Raw genomic sequence first — 20,075 nt, 5'->3', positions numbered from 1 at the left:
GTTCTTGCTTTAAACTACGCATATATATATTTTTTTATCCCTGCACGAGTTATGTACATTTCTTGTATAAATCTATTTTTAATTGCACAGTTTAAGTTTGATTCATCTAGAGGTATTCTTTAAATCTTTTTTCGGGTTGATATATATGTATGGGAGGGGGGGCGTCAGTTTTGCGGTTTAATTTGTAACAAAAGTTTCATGTCATGTACGTCTTTGTAACCTGCTACTGGATGCTTTGAATTTCCCTCGGGATCAATAAAGTATCTATCTATCTATCTATCCAATATATATAAGGCTAAATAAGACAGTGAGTGAAGTGGGAGTCCACTGTCATCTCCACAGTCTTGAGCAGGTTCAGCTCCAGATGGTTCTGACTGCACCAGAGAGCCAGCTGTTCCAGTAGTTATTTAATTATTTTCAAGCCCATATCCCCTTTTTCCTTTACAACTTCAACAAAGTATCTACTTTTATTAATCTTCTTTTAAGCTGCTGAGATCCTCACTTAAGCATTCATCACTTCCAGACTGGACTACCGCAATAGTCTCCTCTATGCTTCATCCAAAACCCTCCAGACACTGTAATAAATCCAGAATATATTTGCTGCTCGTCTTTTCACACACACTCCCTTATCACCCTGCTCCCTCATCCTGCAGCGTATCCACTTCAAACTCCTTATCATCACCTACAAAGCCCTCAATAACCTGGTTCCCCGTCTACCTGCCTGAGCTCTTCCACCGGCACACTTACATCAGGATCTGCTGACAAACCTCCCTGACATCATTTTTATTGATCTCCCATTAGGGGAAATTAACATGTTACAACAGCAATAATTAGTAAGTAAGAATTATTTAATATTTATTAAACCTTAATAGAGAAACAAAAAACAGACATTTAACTTTCAAAATAATAACGTGTACATTTTATTTTGTATTATTAATTAATTAATTGTATTATCTTAATGTAGTTTTCATTTCGGGAGATTTCGCGTTTTTGTTTAAATAACCAAAGCTGCGTTTATAATATGTATAAAAAAGTAATCTAGTACCTCGACAGGTGCATTGAATAAATGAATGTCATTTGTCCCTTCAGCGTCTCGTCATCACCGTGGTCCAACCAATCCAGCCGCCGTAATGACGTCAGCTTTACGTCGACACGGAGAGGAAAAACTCAATTCAAACTTCTCCTCTGATTTGTTTCCATGACAAACAGCAGGTTCAGCGACTTTAGCAAGACGTTGAATTTCACATGAAGCCGTGACTTTGTGAGTTTACTTATAAAGCGAGCCGTGCTGTTTCTCCTGGAGCTTTTCTTTACATTTATTTGACCGACTCTCTCCGGCCCGAAGAAGAGACCGCCGCCGGGAGCTGCCGGTGGAGCGGACACCTGACAGCCATCATGTCAGGTTTAGCATTACAGGTAAGGTTGACGCCGTTGTCCCATACTTCAAATTCAGTTTAACACCGTTATCGACATCTTATATTTAGTACCCACTCTTCACCTGTTCATAAAGTTTGGTTAAGTTAATCTCAGTTAAATGTCGCCTTCCAGGTGTTCCAGTGACAGACAGGTGCACTGGATTTTCCAGTTTGTCTTGTTTGCTTCTCCTCATAGTTCCTCAGTCTTTGTGCTTGTCAGACAAAAAGCTTTAAAAACGGCAGCTTACAAAAGACTCAGTCTCATTAGTAGAACAAGGACAGAGGAGAACCCAGCCTCTAGTTTAAATACTTTATTCAAATACAGGTGAGCTTAAACATTTGAATATGATTTGTTTCAGCAGCCCTCATGTCTCTGTCAAAGATATTCTGAGTTTATTTAGTCTAAAATGTGACTTTGCTCTTTTGAGCGTTAAAGAATATAACACAATAAGTGTTATTTTAGTGTGATAAAAGGAATGAATCTTCAGTCCTGATGATGTGTAAATGGTAGTTTCATTGTGTTGTAGGTGTAGCACTTGTTTTGAAGAGGTGTGTCTTCTGCGTAAAGATACCTGTAACACCCATACCTGTAATAAAGCCACTTACTAATAACAAAGGAATAATATTGTAACTGTTACTGTGAGTTATATGCTTGTTTGAGTAAGATATAGATGAGGCCTCAGCAACGAGCACACCTAGTCAAAAAACGTCATAAAATAAAATGTCAGGAATAAAATCCGGCATGACAGCAGAAGCTGAGTAGCGGCACATTCACAGAAATCTCCTGTTAGTTTCTACTCTCAGATTCTTGTCGCATTGATGTGGTTAAACAACCCTGACATAGAGGAGATGTGAAATCTCTGCAGCTTACTAAAAGATAAACTTTTTAGATTTACTTGTCACACTCTAGAGGGGTATAAAACAGAGTTTCGCTCGAGGCCGTTTTCTGTGGTGATTGTGTTGAGAAGGTGGATTCTTCTGCACCAGTCTCCTCGGCTTACCTGGTCCTCTAAATGTGTGTAAAGTGCCCTTCACTCAGGAATGTGTTACTGCTCTGGTGTCAACATTGTTCTCCCAGCTGCTGGTTATATAGTATATCTCAATGTGTGTGAGGTTAATGTTTACATGCTTTCCTGGATTTTTTTATTTTAAATTATTGCTTCTTTCTATGCATCCTTGTGTTGCATGTCATTATGATGGTTTCCCTTCTGCTGCTTGTCAACAGTGCAAGGCATGCAACTTCTTGGGACCCCAGACCAGTAGGGGGGGCCCCTGAGAATTTACAAACTTAGGGCACACTCACACTAGGCATTTCGTACCCTGCCCAAGCACGCTTCACCCCTAAAGTCCAGTTGGTTTGACTTGTGTGAGTGCGCCGATCTGTGCTCAAGCACAAGAGAAAACAGAGGAAGAGGAGTAAGCGTTGGCTGGTAGACAAAATGGGGATGAATGCTGTTTGGAGGGCCCCCCAATAGATGTTTGCCTAGAGTCCTAACAGACTCCAGAATCACCACTGGATGTTCCAGTCATGCTATTTAAGTTGTTCAGGTGACACTCCAGGTACTGCAGCCCTTCACCTGCAGCTGGATGTCTGTATACTTCCAATGTACTATAGAGTTGTAGTTGGTAAAGTCGGTCGTCTCTCAACCAGAAGGTCGGGGTTCGATCCCCAGCTTCTGCAGCCACATGTCCGATGTGTCCTTGGGCAAGACACTTAACCCCAAGTTGCTCCTGCTGCTTCGTCAGCAGCGTATGACTGAATGAAATAAGTTACTTCTGATGAACACTTTACAAAGCAGCCTCTACCGTCAGTGTGTGAACGGGTGAATGTGTAGGGGTGACCTTGACCTGAGATGTAAAAGCGCTTTGAGTAGTCTGAAGACTAGAAAAGCGCTTTACAAGCTCAAGTCCATTTTCCATTTACCATGTCCACATTTCATGTGTGTGTTTCAGGTCTATGTGTGTGTGAGATAATAATTAATAACAGAGTGTTTCCCTCAGGGATTGATAAAGTATGTCAAATTGAAATCGAAAAAAATATTCTAACTATGCATCACATGACCTGTTGGGTGACCCCAGGGGTTGTACATGTGGAGGCGTGTCTCCTCACCTGTTCATGTCCACATTGGGCTATAGGGCCACATTAGGTGATACATTTCATTAAATGCGATTTGGAGCAGCTTCTGGTGTGCGGACTCGGTCTTGCTTTTGCTTTTGTGTATCTGTCCAGCACCCAGTACTTCAAGATTTGGATGTGCGTGCTGTTAAATATGTTTTGGGATCATTGTTTCCATTAATCACCTTTTTATTCAACTACATCAGAATCCTTAACTGAGGCCAAAACCTAAAGATGTTGAAGCAAAAGATTAAGATTCTTGAAGTCGTGTCTGGTGGAAGAGGTGGGAAAAAAATATTTTTTTGTAAAAATCCAGATTCTTATCTTCTGAGATTTTAAATCAATTCATAACTTTTTTTTGGCTAATCAGTCACTCCATGCTAAGTGCTAAAGCTCTTTAACTCAGTAGAATGCCAAATGGAGCAGCAAGAAATTCAGCCAGTAGATCCTGAAGTATGTACCAATTCAAAAATAGACTTTGAATCACGAATCCAGAATCGTTTTGAATCAAGAAATTGATTCTGAATTGAATCGTGACCCCAACAATCCAAATATATATATATTCTGGCTGCTGTTTTTAACCTTGAATTTGTATCGCTATGTAGGTACCTTTTTAGGCTCTTTATAAAGAAACAGCTGATATAAGGCCGCCTAGCTCCCTCCGTCTTCTTTGAGAGACAGCACCACCTGGCAGAAGACCAGTCTAGGAAATAACTTATCCATTACTTAAAGCCGTTGGCATAATGCAGGATCCGTCTTTGAGTCAGGATTAGACAGACAAGTGCTGTAACGGTTCCTCACTTATTTTAAAATTCTTTTCAGGGGTCTGCCCTGAAAGTGTTTGTGATGTTTGTGGTTCTGACAGATTTTAAATATTAAATGTTAAGAAGAATCAGGGAGTCACTTCAAGGCAGTTTGACGGTGATGCAAGACAAGATATGAAACAACGCCCGATGTAGAAACACTTGATTATGTAATCTGAAACCGTTATTGTCAGCTGATTGAGTCAAGCACAGACATCGAATACTCTCCGTGGCTGGTTGTATAAATGAGGAGGAAGTGTTGCTTTTGTGACTTTTGCTTTCATTTAGGATAAATAACTTTGTGGTTTGGACCAAAGGAAACGTTTGAAGACGTCTCTTTGCTCTCTAGGAAATTGAAATTTCCAGAAATCACTAAACATTTCAAAGTACACTGAACGTTATCCACAAGAGGGAAGCATTGTGCTGTTTATGTTTGCTGATCCACTGAAGGTTTAACTATCTCAACTTCCTCTTGAAGAACTTCCTCAGCAACATCTGTTTGATCAAAGGTGTTCTCCTTTCTGTAAATGATACAGCAAGACTTTAAACGTATTCTGCAGCCCACCATGTGTAGTTACATGTTGTTGTTGTTGTTTTGTGAATAGGTTAAAGGGTCAACAGTGAGCATTTCATTGTGCAAACCCGTTTGTTCTGTGCATTATTTACCGTCTAACATAATGCATAAAGAAAACATTTAATATATATACGCTGAGTGATCCGAGACTGACTCAGCTGTTTGTGTGTCCTGCAGAGCGGGAACATGCGAAGGCTGGACGAGGTGGACATTCTCGACCCGGAGTTTCAACAGCGTCTAGAGGACGCTCGCACTCTCCTCAGGCAGGAAATCCAGCGTGAGCTGAAGATCAAGGAGGCAGCCGAGAGGATGCGGAGAGCCGTCACCAACCGCAAGAGCGCAGCACACGTGGAGGACCAGCTGAAGGCCTCGAGCCGCAAGCTGGAGAAGTTACACTGGGAGCTGCAGGAGCTGAATGCCAGGTCTATGGCTACAGAGAAGGACAGCACCACAGGTAACTTTAACTTATAACTCAATGGACGGCAGTTTGATAGAAAAAAAAAAACAATTCCTGAAGTTAATCATCTTATAGAAGCAGAGGGGCTTTGTTTTATACGGAAAAATAAATCCCAAGTGTGTCCCTAGTGCACCAATCCAGAGCGAGATATCGAGCCAAATATTGTCAAAAAACCTCTTTATAGTCCTCAGAGGATGAAAAGTCCCGGAGAGATCTACATTTCAAACAACACTCAGATCCTCTTGACTGAATCTTTGCTCCATGATGTGTTGTCTCTTTTTTTTGTGGCTTGGGCTGCATGGTGGTGCAGTGGTTAGCGCTGTCCCCTCACAGCGAGGAGGTTCCTGGTTTGAATCCCCGGCTGACAGGAGCCTCTCTGTGTGGAGTTTGCTGGCTTCCTCCCACAGTCCAAAGACATGCTCGTTAGGTTAACTGGTGACTCTAAATTGTCCGTAGGTGTGAATGTGAGTGTGTCTGGTTGTCTGTCTCTATATGTCAGCGCTGTGATTGGCTGGTGAACAGTCCAGGGTGTAACCCCGCCTCTTGTCAAATGACAGCTGGGATCGACTCCAGCCCCCCGCGACCCCGAAGTGGTAATGCAAAGATAAACCTTGATAATAATATCTTGATGCAGGTTCCTCGGATGAAGTCGACAACCAATCGGCCGAGTCGTGCCAGTGGGAAGAGGTCACGTCACCTCTGGCCAGTCGAGTCCGGACCCTGAAGAAACAGCTCACCATGGAAACCAAAGTCAAACAGGGAGCTGAGAACATGATCCAGACCTACACCAACAGCTCAGTCAAGGTACAGTGAAGCGTTCAGTTTAGGTGTCAATTTGAAATCTACTATTGTGTTTCTTTGATCATTAACGTATTTATGAGGTTAAACTTTTGTGTTTCTTGAAAAAGCAGCAGGACTCTAAACTTCCTGTTCTAACTCTCTGTAATCTGAGACCTTTTAATCGTAATCTGAAGAAAGAAATGTAGAGGTCCTGATGTTTGTTTGAATATTTTCCAGGACAGAAAGATGATGTCCACAGCGCAGCAGATGCTGCAGGACAGCCGCACTAAGATCGAGCTCCTCCGCATGCAGATCATCAAAGTCAGTCAAGCCAAAGACGGAGAGCGGGAAGGCTCACAGGGTAAATATATCACCTCTCATACATCGGCTCATCTACCAGCAAACGCAAAAGCAGAACTCATTCCACGTTTTCACACAGATTAAATCTCGAGTTATGGTTCACTTAGACACATTAAAATAATCCTGATCAAATGTGTTTGAAAACCATTCAATCTCTGTTATGTTAATGATTGCTTTGTTCGGACACTGGTTTCCATAGTGGGGGTCGGGACAGTGTGGGTCCCCAGTCTCTAGCACCTGTTTTAGGGGGCCATGGACCGAAAAGTTTGGGCACCCCTGGGTTAGGACATCTAGTTCTCTTGCTGTGGTATTGAAATAGGCATCGAAGTTGTTTGAGTTTTACTAGAATCGAATCAAAGTTTAAAATTCTGGTATCGTGACAACCCCAGTATGAATAAGTGAAGCAGAGATATAAACGTCTTACATGATTGGTTCTCACCGTTTCGCTCCTCAGGTCAGCCTGACGTGACCATCAGCTCTCTGGAGCTGCGTGTGGCTGAACTCATGCATCACATGAAGATTGAATCGGCCGTCGCAGAAGGAGCCAAGAATGTGGTTAGACAGCTGAGTGGGAGGAAGGTCCAGGATCGCAGGATACTGGCAGAGGTGGGTACCAAGTTCAAACTGCATAGAACCCTAACACACCAGGAATCAGTCTGGGACCACCTCTGTGCACACAAGGTGGAAACTTACCTGCTAGGCTTACGAGACTGGTGACAGTTTTGGATGTTAAATGGCCTGGTGTTGGTAGAACAATTAGCAAAAGCAGCGAGGTTGACTGAGACAAGCACTGAAATAAAAAAGTGTAGTTGTTTTTAATCAAACTGCACATGCTCACTTTGACCTTTCCACCTAATTTCCATCTGTTGTCCCCGGGCAGGTGATGGCAACAGTAAAACACAAATCAACCAGTCATGCACACAAGCAGATATTAAAACATTATGTACAAGTTTCCCAGAGATGTGAAAGGTTGTTGAGATGACACATGAATGAACTTAAAATCCATTTTTTAACTTTGCGGATGAAAGTGCAGAAGTTTGTGTAAAGTTTAAGATTAGTTGGAAGATTATTCCATTCTCTAATGGCTTTAAACGTTTTGCAGCCATTGCTTAATTTAAAACATTTTTTAAAAGTAGAAAAATAAACGATATAAGTACGGACTGAAGAGGAGGCAGTGAAAGGAAGAAGTACAACTTTCCAGGTAATGACAGCGAAATTAAAATGGGTTAAACCTTATTTTTTGCAGCTGTGATGGGAGAGACTTTGAGACTCTTCAAGTTTTGAGTTTAACTTGAAAAGTGCTTTAACACTTTAACCGAGCCTAAAAAAAGCAGAGGACTGTGAAGTGTTGTGTGGGTTAAATGTCCCGTGTCTATGTTTGTGTGTCCCTCAGGCTCAAGCCCGCATGGAGGAGTCGTCTCAGAAGGTGGATTTGTTGCGTCTCTCTCTGGAGAGGCGTTTAAGCGAGCTGCCTCCGGATCATCCCAAACAAGTCGAGATCAGAGAGGAGCTCACGACGGGAACGTCTCCTCTGTTTGGAACGCCGAAGAAACGATCCAACGGCCCGTCTGCGTGCCCCTCCTCCTCCTCGTCTTTCTTCAAACCAGCCAGTATAACAGGTCTCTAAAGTTACATCGCTTTATATTCATAGAACGTTTTATTTTAATTAAATCATTTTGATAACTCGATACATGAAACGCTCGTCCTCAGGTCGTTTGGAGGTGTGTTTGAAAGGCTGTCAGAGCCTGTTGGAGTCTGTTCCGGGTCGAGGTCGTGTCACAAGCGTCTCTGCGAACCCGGGACACGTCTCAGACGGGAAGTCCCTAAAGGTGAGATCCGGCCTATCAGGACGCAGCGCCAACGGGAAGTCCATGAAGGCCGACGAGCTCTCCGGTAAGTCAACACTCGGACTGATGTGACCTTTTTACTTTTACATTTTTATATAAAACAATCTGCTAGTTTTCCTCTTGAGTAGTTTTTTATGAGTATTATTCAGATGTTATTTCCTGTGTGTCGAAGGGGCTACATCCCCGTGTTTGAAGTAAAACAAAAACATCCAAAATTTGAAGAGAAATTATGATTTTTTTTTCTTTTTACAGGCTGTAAAATTACAGAAAAAAAGTTATTTACACTTTTTGAAATCCACTTGTGAAAAGTCAAACTCGAATTGTATTTCTTAAGTCTGAAAAAAATCTGTTCTGAGTCTCCAATAACAAGAACTTAACAATATTCTGATTTGGGGTGCCGGTGGCCTGGTGGTTTGTGTGCAGGCCCCATGTGTGGAGGGTACGGTCCTCTGGGCGGCCAGCCAGGGTCCGGGTCCGGCCTGTGGCTCCTTTCCTACATTTTCTCTCTCTCTCTCTCTCTCTCTCTCTCGCTCTCTCTCTCTCTCGCTCTCTCTCTCTCTCGCTCTAAATAATAAAGCTCTACTCAACAGAAGACAATAAAGAAACACACCCAGACAACAATACATAATAAGAATTGGTCATTGTGTGTTTTGTGTCCCAGCTGAGGTGAGCGTGGTGTTAAAGGTCGACAACAGGGTCGTCGGTCGAACACACTGGAGACCACTGGGAAACGAGGCCTGGGATCAGAGCTTCAGCATCGAACTGGAACGGGTCAGTCGCTCTAACGCCCCAACTCAAATCACTAACGTCTGAATATTTCGACATAAGCACAGCATTGCTAACATCTAGGGATGTAACGATTCACTCAACTTACGATACAATTCACAATTTATTTTACAAAATGAGAGTCAAGACAAATGATGAGTGAGAAAGATTCCTTTAGGAGCTGCTAACCCGCTTGTCAGTGTGGTTTGGCCTTTTAATGTTTTTTTTCTCTCAACAAGGGGAGGTGATTGGAGCTTCTCATCGTGGTGTTGATTAAATGCTGCATCATGTTGGTTGTGTTATTTGTGTAGTTCCCGGTGTTCTTCCAATATTTGTACACAGTTTTTGTCGCGTCTGTTATCTTCTCACCTCTTTCATTTTCTGTCTTGGGGAAACCAAAATGCTTCCACACCTCCGATTTAAAAGACGGTGGAGTGTCCTCAATTTCTAAATCTCGCTCTACAGCTGCTGACACTCACCAGATTATTACGATACATTTTTCAGAGTACCGATAGGAATCTTGACAACTTTGAATTGATTTATCACGATTTTACGATTCATCTTTACATCCCTACTAACGTCTGTGTGGGTTCTCAGTCATTCGGGTCAGGGTGAATTTGAAGCTTGATCCAAAAGGCCGCTGGACTTGGTTGAAGATCCTGAAGACGTTTTACCTCTCCTCCAAAAGGAGAAGCATTTCTAAGGGGAGGTGAAATGTCTTCAGGACAGTGGTGTTGTCATTTTTAAAATGTATGATCCTTTGATGGCTCTAGTTTAAAGCAGGAATTTAAACTCTTAGTTAAAAAGTGAACCAGCTGCAGTGACTAAACTTTCTGTAACACCACCACAGAGTGCGGTTTGGTGTTTCTCTCCCTCTTGATTCGCTCTGATGGTGAACATCTGTTAACAGCTGTAGATCAATAACGTAGTCCTCTGACATCTTGTCCTTCACTGAATTCTGACTCTGATACTCCGTCTGCCTCCGACTCTGCCCGTGTAATCCCGCTGCTAATCCTCTTGACATTTGCTCTAATCTGGCTTTAAACACACAAAACCCACTGAAGCATCTCGGCTCAAGACTTCTGATGGGACATTTATATGACAGCTCTCGTTCTTTTTATTCAAAAAGACAATTTAAAAGAGGAATTCACTGATTTCACCCACAGGTCAGTTCCACACAGACTGAAAAAACAAGAGTTGATGTTGTCCTGTGTGGCTCTGGAGGCGCTTTAAGAAAAGGACCCCGATGATGTCATGATGATGTCGTTGTGGCTATATCATTTCGTGTTGGGAGATTACACATTTTAACATAAAGCCTGCGTTAACAGACGGTGGAGAGTTAATCTTCACTCTGTGCACGAACACGAGGTGATGCAGAGTCGTGGCGTTTCAGACTTTTCATCCTCAGTGCAAGTAAAAGCATTTTGACAGTTTCTGTTGCATACGTCTGCATCCATGTTTCTGAGGCTGTGACATCACTTTGGCGGTGTGATCCTCGCTAAAACATTAAACATTACTTTGGCTTCAGAAAGAGGTTATAACGTAGAGCGAGGTCTAATAGAAATGGTGTAATATTATTTTTTTAAAGTGTGGCATTAAATCTTTGTCTCAGACATTTAATAGTTAAACTCATTCTGCACTAAATCTGATAAAGTTGTTTTATATTTATTGATATGACGCAGCTCCATGTGTGCAGCACTGCAATCCAGATCTTATCGTATCCAGAGGTGCTGTTTGTCAACAGGCAAGGCAGGCGACTGCTTGGGGCCCCAGACCCCTTAGGGGGGTCCCTAAGGCTTAGAAACTTAAACCAAAGCAGGGCCACAAAAAAATGAAAATTTTGCAATGACAGTAGGAAACCTTCCTTAAGGCCCCGTGTCCACCTAGCGTTTTTTTCTGAACGCCAGGGTCTTTTTTCAGTAGTTTTCAATGAGTAGAGAGTGTTCTCAGCAGAAAAAGCAGCCGTCCGGAGAAAAAGTGCAGCGCCCAGAGTCTTTTCTTTTTTGTGCGGCCACTCCAAACGCTCAAGTTGAAAATCTTTCAACTTTTCAGAAAGGCGCCGTTGACGTCACCAACGCTCTTTTCCAAATGTATGATATTCCTGTATAATCCTGTAGTTTTACCGCCTACAGATCGTGCCTTGTACCCACATCCTCTTTGCTCCGTGTCAAGGACGTGCAGCGCTTTTCTTCTCAGAGCACAAACGCTTCATGCAGACGCTCCGGAGTGCACAGTCAGCGCTTTTCTGCCCGGTTAAAACTGCTAGCTGGACACAAGGCTGAATGCTGTCTTTTTTTTTTTTTTTTTTTTTAAAGGGTAATTTATGAAAAGTGATGGTTGGATTGTAAACCATGTATGAACGTTTGTCCTGTTTTTGTTGATGCAGTCCAGGGAGCTGGAGATCGCTGCATACTGGAGAGACTGGCGAGCGTTGAGTGGGGTGAAGTTTCTGCGTCTGGAGGACTTTCTGGATAACCGTCGCCATGGGATGTGTCTGCAGCTGGAGCCTCAGGGCGTCCTATTTATCGAGGTGTTTACTTCAAACTTTCACATTTTGATCTGCAGAAAGTTTCTCTCCTGCTGTGACACTTTTAGAGACAAACTGCACTGCAATCAAATCCATTTTCTGGTTCTTTGTATTTTTGTTGCATCATAAAAGTTTTCATCTGAATCTTTTACAACCACTTTGTTATCGGAGCGAGGAGAAAGAAAGCCACAGCTGTAAACATTCCCTTCCTGATGTCACAGTGGTTACTACCAGAACTCCATCATTTCATACCTGAATCATTATCAGCTCACATTTTTATTCTCAGGTCACATTCCTCAATCCTGTCATCGAGCGGCGCTACAAACTCCAGAGACAGAGGAGGATTTTCCCAAAAGAGAAAGGTAACCGGCGTTTAATCAAAATGAAACGTCGCTTATTTTATGATGCAGATTATATGCTGATTGTTTTTGCTTTTGTCATAAAACCCTGAGGGGTTTTTCTTGTTTCTGTCATTGAGTTCATTCATTTAAGTCCAGCTGATTAAAGTGACATTTAAGTCATTTCAGAATCATAAACATTGCTTTTGAGTTAGATATACTAACAGTACGAAGCTCAGATTGGATGTGTGTATTTGTCTCCTCTCAGGGAAGGACTTCTTGCGTGCGGCTCAGATGAACATGAACTTTGCCACGTGGGGTCGTTTGATGATGAGCATCCTCCCTCCCTGCAGCTCTCTGGAGCCCATGAGCCCTCCGTTAGCCGGCCCGAATGCCGGCTCTGCATCCTCCATCACCTCTCCTCCGAGGTAACGAAGACTGTGTGCGTGCGCGCGTGCGCGTGCGCGTGCGCGTGCGCGTGCGCGTGTGCGTGTGTGTGTGTGCAAACTGTGACCCAGAAACTTCTCCGTGTCACATCCATGAATGAGCAGCTACAGAAAAGACATGTTCTCTCTCTTTGGCTCAGCCCTCCTCTGCTGTGACTCGAGGCTATTTCTCTGCTCGCTCATGAAATCTGAGACTGCAGAGATGTGACTTCAGCATTATCTCTGACCTGCATACTGACACAGTGGTTTTATAATAACAGGATGGGCGGTCTTAAAAGAAGCATTTTTAAAAGGTTAAATCTGGAGATAATTTATAATTGTCTAATTAGCCAGAAGTCCCACATGCAGACCCAATCCAAACAATGAATATATTTAGTAAAAAGTCAAAGCCTGGTTTTTCTTCTCCCTCTGAGCCGTTGAGCTCCATTGTTATCTAAAAACAAACAGTAAACAGGAACCCCAGATACTCACTCGAGCACCAAACATGGCTGAAAACAGCTGATCACAGTCTCCAATAAGCATTTTCCTTCTCCTCAGAGATTTACTACATCTTCAAGGTTTACCAAAGTTAGAGATAATGTCCCTTTTTATTTTTTTTATTTGTGAGTGTGTCTGTCTTTTAAACTAAGCACACTTCTTGATTATGTAAAGCCATGCATATCTTGTATTACAATGTTATGTACAAGAGGTAACCATGCTCAGGCCTGTTTAGTCCTGGAGCAGTGTGAGTGCAGGCTGGAGGGGGGGGGGGGGGCAATCATGCTTCAGCATGGTCCCTGATTGGACATCTACATAAAACATGGAGAAAGATCATGGACTCTGTATAGAACAGTTTTTAGTGTTATTTTTTACTTTTACTTTTACTTTTTACTTTTTACTTTCTGTTTCTGTTCAAGCTTTGTTTGCAAACACTTTGTTCTTTGTCAGTTTGGAAGAAGCTCTAAGACTGCAGTAAAATCAGAAGTTAGAGGTCTTCTGCTGGTTTTGTTTTTCAGGGTGAATCTGAACTTTACTGAAGAACAAGCTGGCAGATCTCCACATCGCTCGATAAAGAACAAAGACTCTCCCATGGTGAGTTGGTCCGGTGGTTTGTTTCCATGAATAAAGCTTCCAGTGAGAATAAATGTACAAACGGTTCAATGGCACAGAACTGTATGGTACTAAATGTTATGATTAATGCAGTTGTGTAGATCAGACCCTGATGTTTCTGTTGTTGTGTGTCTGATTGTTTTGACCCGTAAGAGGCTCTTCTGTGATTGGCTCAGTCGATGTGTCTGTTCTTCTATTTGTGTGTTTAATTTCAGTCTCCTCCAGAGAACAAGAGCCCGAAGCCAAAGAGACAACCGTCCATCCAGCCGACACCACAGTGAGTCACTCTGAGCAGAAATATAGCAGCAATGCATAACAGATGTTACCTCAAGACATTATCAAAAGAGCAGGTTAAAGATGTTACGCTTCACGTACATAGACCCAACATTCATCAATCATCAGCACTAAGCAACATTTAGAAAAGTTAAGAGTGAGAAAATCTATTTCAGTCTTCTTGCTAACTGGATGCCATTTAAAAGTTGGTGAATAAAGAATATGAAATAAGTGTTTTTCTTTCAGTGAAGTCTAGAAACTGTACAGATGGAGAAGGAATTGAAAAGTATTGTTTATTCGGTTTATTCTCTCCTGCAGACGGGACGAGGGGCTTCAGATGGAAGACTTCAACTGTATCTCTGTTCTCGGACGAGGTCACTTTGGAAAGGTACGCATATACTCCTACTCTGGCCCTTTCTCAAACTGCTCCCTCCACACTCACACTCCAGCACGGAGTGATCTCTGTCTGATATCACTCCATTGAGGTGGAGGTGATAAACATACATTTGTATGATACAATTGCACTCACGTTTGTGCAGGTGCCTCTTGGCCAGGACACTCTTGCAAATGAGATTCTTAATCTCAATGAGGTTCTCCTGGTTAAATACATTTAAATAAGAGTGCCTTCCATGCCGAACAATTAAAGGTGTTACACCTCTTCAGTAAGTCTTCATCGGTGCAGAGTCACTCATGGAGGATTTTACAATCCACTCTCAGTTTGCACTCTGAGGTTTTAGATGGCACTCGATGTGGAGGTGTGTAGGGACCAAGGAGAGGGTGTAGGGAGTGGTTTGAGAAAGGCCCTAAAAGTTCAACATCCTTAGAAGCATTTTGTCTGTACTCCTGTCTGTACTCTACAATAAAAACCATCCTTCTTTTTACATTTATTATCGTCGTTTTCTATATTATGTTAGTTAATATCCCTCCAATGTTTCCCCCTGTGTGTTTCCCATATCTGACTGAAGGTGCTGCTAGCAGAATATAAGAAGTCGGGGAAACTTTATGCCATCAAAGCCCTGAAGAAAGGCGACATCGTGACACGAGACGAAGTCGACAGGTAAGAAATCCCTCAGCTGGTCCATTTTAAACGACAATAATAAAAATTCAACGCTTCATGTACGGCTTTGCAACGCTCATAATACAAACTTAAAATCTCCACAAGTGTCTATTTCTAATCTATATGGCTGGATTTTCTACATGTTTTAGTAAAGACCCTGGATTTGATTTCAGTCAGCTCCAGTATTTTGTTTCCAGGACTTTCTCTGCTGTTGTTGTTGTTGAAAAAAAGATTTAAAATATCCTGAAGTCTCTACCGTTGTCTGTGTGTCTGTGTGTTTGTGTTCAGCCTGGTGTGTGAGAAGCGGATCTTTGAAGTGATAAACGTCTCCCACCATCCATTCCTGGTGAACCTGTACGGCTGCTTCCAGACCGCCGACCACATGTGCTTCGTGATGGCGTACTCACCTGGAGGAGACCTGATGACTCACATCCACACGAGCATCTTCACCGAGAAACAAACCCTGTGAGCACACGCACACGCTGTACAATCGTACACATAAACAGGATGTCGGTTTTAAGTCCCGTCTTGTTATTTCTTTCAGATTTTATTCTTCGTGCGTGCTGCTCGGCCTCGAGTTCCTCCACCAGCACAAAATCGTTTACAGGTGAGTCCTCCTCAGAACTGTTTTACTTCATACTCTCTTAATTCATCTCAGAAGCCTGTAGTGAAGTCTAGTTTGTTTCTGTCCGTCTGTCAGAGATCTGAAGCTGGATAATCTGCTGATGGATGCAGACGGCTACGTCAGGATTGCAGACTTTGGTCTCTGTAAAGAAGGTAAGAGATAGGCAGACTTTAAATCCACATTCTGACGGTCTATTGAACATCAAACTATCATATTTGAGTCAAACTGTTTCCTCTCAGTTTTGGTCAAATAGACGAAGTGATATTTAAAGCTTTAGTGATGTTTTGCTAAAACACAGATGTCCTCTATCCGGTCTGCGTCAACAGTTCTTAGTTGATAATTTCTTCTTCATTTAGTAGCTTTAAAGGTCACATATCCTCCTCCTCTTCATCAGTGTAAATAAGTCTCAAAGCTCCCCAAAACATGTGTGAGAAGTTTCATGTTCTAAATCCACTCTCCACAATGTAAATGAGCTGTGTCTGACCACGCCCCCTCTCTGGAAGGACTTGGGTGTCTCGGGCTTTCTCGCTCCATGTCCTATTGTTTACGGTGAGAAGACAGACTCAGAGGGCAGAACAAACACCTAGCTGTGGGAGTGTCACCCACCTGATGGATGGGTTACTGCCCTTTGTGATGTCATGAAGGGAAAATCTCCAAACGGCCTGTTTGAGCACACATTTTCTGAAAAGTGGAGCAGGCAGAAGATGGAGAGGATGGACTTTTCTCATCATTGGGGGGTTTGTAGACAGACTAGAGACACATATTAGTGTTAGAGAAACATGGTGAAAAAGATTTTTTTAATTATTTGTAACCTTTAATATTCAGTGTTGAATTTAAAGTGATATCTTAGTGATTGTGTTCTGTGTGCAGGTATGGGTCACGGGGATCGAACCTCCACGTTCTGTGGCACACCCGAGTTTCTGGCCCCGGAGGTTCTGACAGACAACAACTACACCCGCTGTGTGGACTGGTGGGGGCTGGGGGTGCTCATCTATGAGATGATGGTGGGGGAGGTCAGTATGAACATGATTCAAACGTAACCAAACTGAACACGACTTGATAATTCATCCTTCTTTATCAAGATGATTTTAGTATATGATACGGAATGTGTGTGTTTGTGTCTTGAGACCAAGACCCATTTCGAATACTACAACCCCACCTAGGACTTCTAGCTAGTATCGTATGAAAACCCTCATTCAAAGTCACCTCTGAATCTTCAAATAAGCTCCTCTGATATTTTGCTTAAACCATAAATTCCACGACAACAATCGGTAGTTTGTCGCAAGTTGTGTGAAGAATCAGAGAAATGTAATCCCCTTCATGTAACCAGAGAAGAGGTTGTCTTTAGGTAGAGTGTTCACCTTCTCTCTGTTTGTCTCTCTGTTTGTCTCTCAGTCTCCGTTCCCAGGTGATGATGAGGAGGAAGTGTTCGACAGCATCGTCAACGATGACGTCCGCTATCCTCGCTTCCTTTCTCCAGAGTCTGTGTCCCTCATCCAGAAGGTCTGTGTCCTGAGAAATGTGCCCCTTTGAGTTCATTCAACATTTAAATATTATGAACATGCTTTAAATGATCTAAAGGCTGTACTCACTCCTCTTCATTTTCTCTCTCTGTGTTTTCAGCTGCTGCAGAAGAATCCTGAGATGAGACTTGGAGCGGGAGAAGAAGACGCTGCTCAGATCAAAAGACACAAATTCTTCCAGGTCAGGTTCCAGCCCGGGCGCTTTTTACCACCTCACACTGAAATCTCTGCAATTAAGCTTCAAGCTAAACCAGCATCGTCTGACACTCAGGGAACAAATAACATTTTTTTCTCTACTATATCTCATAGATCAAGGTTCTTAATGTCTAAGCTTTGGTAAACCGAGGCTGCAGAGTTGTGTTGAAGTTAAGAGATTCTTCAAAAGTCAAACGGCTGCTTTCACAGAAATAACAAACAGGATCCAGATTAGAAAATCAACTTTTATAAACCAGACAGGGATTTAAAGGAAGAATGTGAGTCTTTTAGATCCAGTAGAAGTCGCCTTTGAGAACCAGCATGAAACCAAAACACACTGCTGTTAGGCCACACCTCCTCCATACTGAAGCCTCCGCTCTCCTCCAGAGACACACCTCCAACCCCTCTCCACTCACGTTTATATGGATCAATTAGAACGCACCATAATTAAGCACCATGAAGCAAGCTTTGCTCGAGCTGCGATCACCCGTGTCCTGCATTGTTGTTTTAGCATGCTAATGTTAGCGCTCTTTAGTTAGCTCTTAAATTTATAAAGAATGAGCGTGATCTAAAAACTCTTACCTGGCATCCAAATAATCAGTGAGTATGTTCTTCTCTCTAGTCCTTGACTAAAACAGCTTTTATACACAAGGGGAGGAGCCGGCCGTCCCGTCCATGTAAACATGGCTCTGACAACAACACAGCCAGCAGGACTCGAGCTTCTCCCTCATTGTAGACAGTCATGACTCAGAGAGACTTTTACACAGGAGATACTGGATTTATGATTCATTGATGTGGAACATGTTGCACATTCTTCCTTTAACAGTTTTGTGCTGCAGCATAAGAATGAAGTGAATATTAATGAAGCAGGTTAATTGGCCAAGTTCTGTGTGAGAAAGAACACTGTGATGGGGCGCTGGTGGCGCAGTGGTTAGTGTGTGCGCCCCATGTATGGAGGCTATAGTCTTCCAAGCGGGCGGCCCGGGTTCAAATCCAGCCTGTGGTTCCTTTCCCGCATGTCATTCCTCTCTCTCTCTCCCTGATTTCCAACTCTATCCACTGTCCTATCTCTCCATTAAAGGCACAAAAAGCCCCAAAAATAATCTTTATAACAATAAAAATAAAAAAAGAACACAGTGATACGTTATGACCACGAGAAATATATTTCCTTCACACCTTTAGCCCCGACAGAGATGCACATCCATATTGAATCCAGATCATAACTTTAGATTTTTTTTCTTTGTGTAATTTCATTAACATGTCCATCTTTTCTTTCCTTTTATAATCAGTCGATTGACTGGAACGCTCTCCTGGCCAAAAAGGTGAAGCCTCCATTCCTGCCGGTCATCAGAGCGCCGAAAGACGTGAGCAACTTCGACGAGGAGTTCACTCGCCTGAAACCCGTCCTCACCCTCCCGCGGACCACCTACATCCTCACTGACGAGCAACAAGAGATCTTTGCTGACTTTGACTTCTCTTGCATGAGATGACCGAAGGGATTCGCCCTCACAGCTGCTGCCTCATTGTCGTCATCGTCGTCACTTTGTCATAAACTGCCTCTACTTTGTCCAAGAGAAACGCCAGTCCTGCCTTTTTCACATCCGTTCAGCTCCACATTTCCAATTGCCTTCCATCTCTGCGAACAGTTCACTGCAAAACACTACAGAGCCCTCAAGATACAAGAAACTGCACTTTCAACACAAGCCGGGTCGGCGCTCAGGAGCAGCGTTTAAATGTTTAACATATTTGTGTCTGTCAGATTGATAATAACGACCATTAAGAGGGAATTCATGTATTTAGAAACCTGGAGCCTCTTGTTTGGAGGGTCTTAAAGGACTGATAGGTACAAAACGTTGATTCCTGCAGCGGGGAAACATGCTGTAATGGCTGCGACTTAATCCTGAACTGAAATAAAGAAAGTTTCAGTCAATACAGCCTATTGTTATGGCTACCAACTGAAACCTCAAAGGTCACATATTACACAAAATCCACTTCTCTATGTTCCTCTAACACTAACGTGTGTCTCTAGTCCGTCCACAAACCCCCCAATGATGAGAAAAGTCCATCGTCTCCGTCTTCTGCCTGCTCCACTTTTCAGAAAATGTGTGTTCAAACAGGCTGTTTGGAGCTTTTCCCTTCATGACATCACAAAGGGCAGTAGCCCCTCCCCCAGGTAGGTGACACTTCCACAGCTAGGTGTTTGTTCTGCCCTCTGAGTCTGCCTTCTCACTGTAAACAATAGGATATGGAGAGAGAAAGCCAGAGACACCCAAGCCCTTCCAGAGAGGGGGCGTGGTCAGACACAGCTCATTTACATATTTAAAGGTACAGACACAGAAACAGCCTGTTCTGAGCAGGGCTGAAATAGAGGGGTTTATAGTCATGATCAAATACAGGATCAGAGTGGATTTAGAACAAGAAACTTCTCACACATGTTTTGAGGAGCTCTGAGACTTATTTACACTGGTTGAAGACGAGGAGGATATGTGACCTTTAAAACTTTATTACTACCTTAGACCAGGGTCCAGGTTCAATTTCCCTTTAAGATTAAAAGGCTTCAAATGTTGTTTACTCTCGTTTTCGCAACTTTCAACTTTTTTAAGACATGCACGTCTTTGAAGTTGGAGACGTGGTCGCTGCCCTCCTGATCCAAAGTGTAAATATTGATTAACACAAAGATTTGAATGTATATCCTGCTCTGTCACCTTTAGGAGTCCCTCTGTTGTTGACCTTTGTATGTTTGCTACTATAATCAACAGAACCTGACTTTTTAAAAGAACACTATCATGGAGATTATTCCTATATGTAACGAACCAGCCTGTGTGTGAAGTGTGACCTATATGAAGGAAAATGAATAAATGTAAATATATCTGCTGGACCTCTAA

General features: G+C 42.7%; 1 protein-coding gene across 1 annotated transcript; it reads left to right on the top strand.

Annotated features, from left to right (window-relative positions):
- The first annotated feature begins 1,127 nt into the window (after window positions 1-1,127).
- On the top strand, window positions 1,128-20,075 carry pkn3 (protein kinase N3). The gene is made up of 22 exons (XM_020640061.3): window positions 1,128-1,416; window positions 5,086-5,362; window positions 6,000-6,169; window positions 6,383-6,506; window positions 6,960-7,111; window positions 7,899-8,124; window positions 8,216-8,398; window positions 9,014-9,123; window positions 11,504-11,647; window positions 11,931-12,006; window positions 12,251-12,410; window positions 13,424-13,499; window positions 13,733-13,794; window positions 14,109-14,178; window positions 14,756-14,847; window positions 15,136-15,312; window positions 15,392-15,454; window positions 15,548-15,624; window positions 16,343-16,485; window positions 16,868-16,975; window positions 17,096-17,176; window positions 18,480-20,075. The coding sequence occupies exons 1-22, from the start codon at window positions 1,396-1,398 to the stop codon at window positions 18,678-18,680; spliced, it is 2,793 nt and encodes a 930-aa protein (XP_020495717.2). The 5' UTR covers window positions 1,128-1,395; the 3' UTR covers window positions 18,681-20,075.

The sequence above is a fragment of the Labrus bergylta genome, chromosome 17, assembly GCF_963930695.1.
Source record: "Labrus bergylta chromosome 17, fLabBer1.1, whole genome shotgun sequence".
Taxonomy (NCBI): Eukaryota; Metazoa; Chordata; class Actinopteri; order Labriformes; family Labridae; genus Labrus; species Labrus bergylta.
The sequence above is the reverse complement of the archived record's forward strand: the minus strand, read 5'-3'. Positions and strand labels throughout refer to the sequence as shown.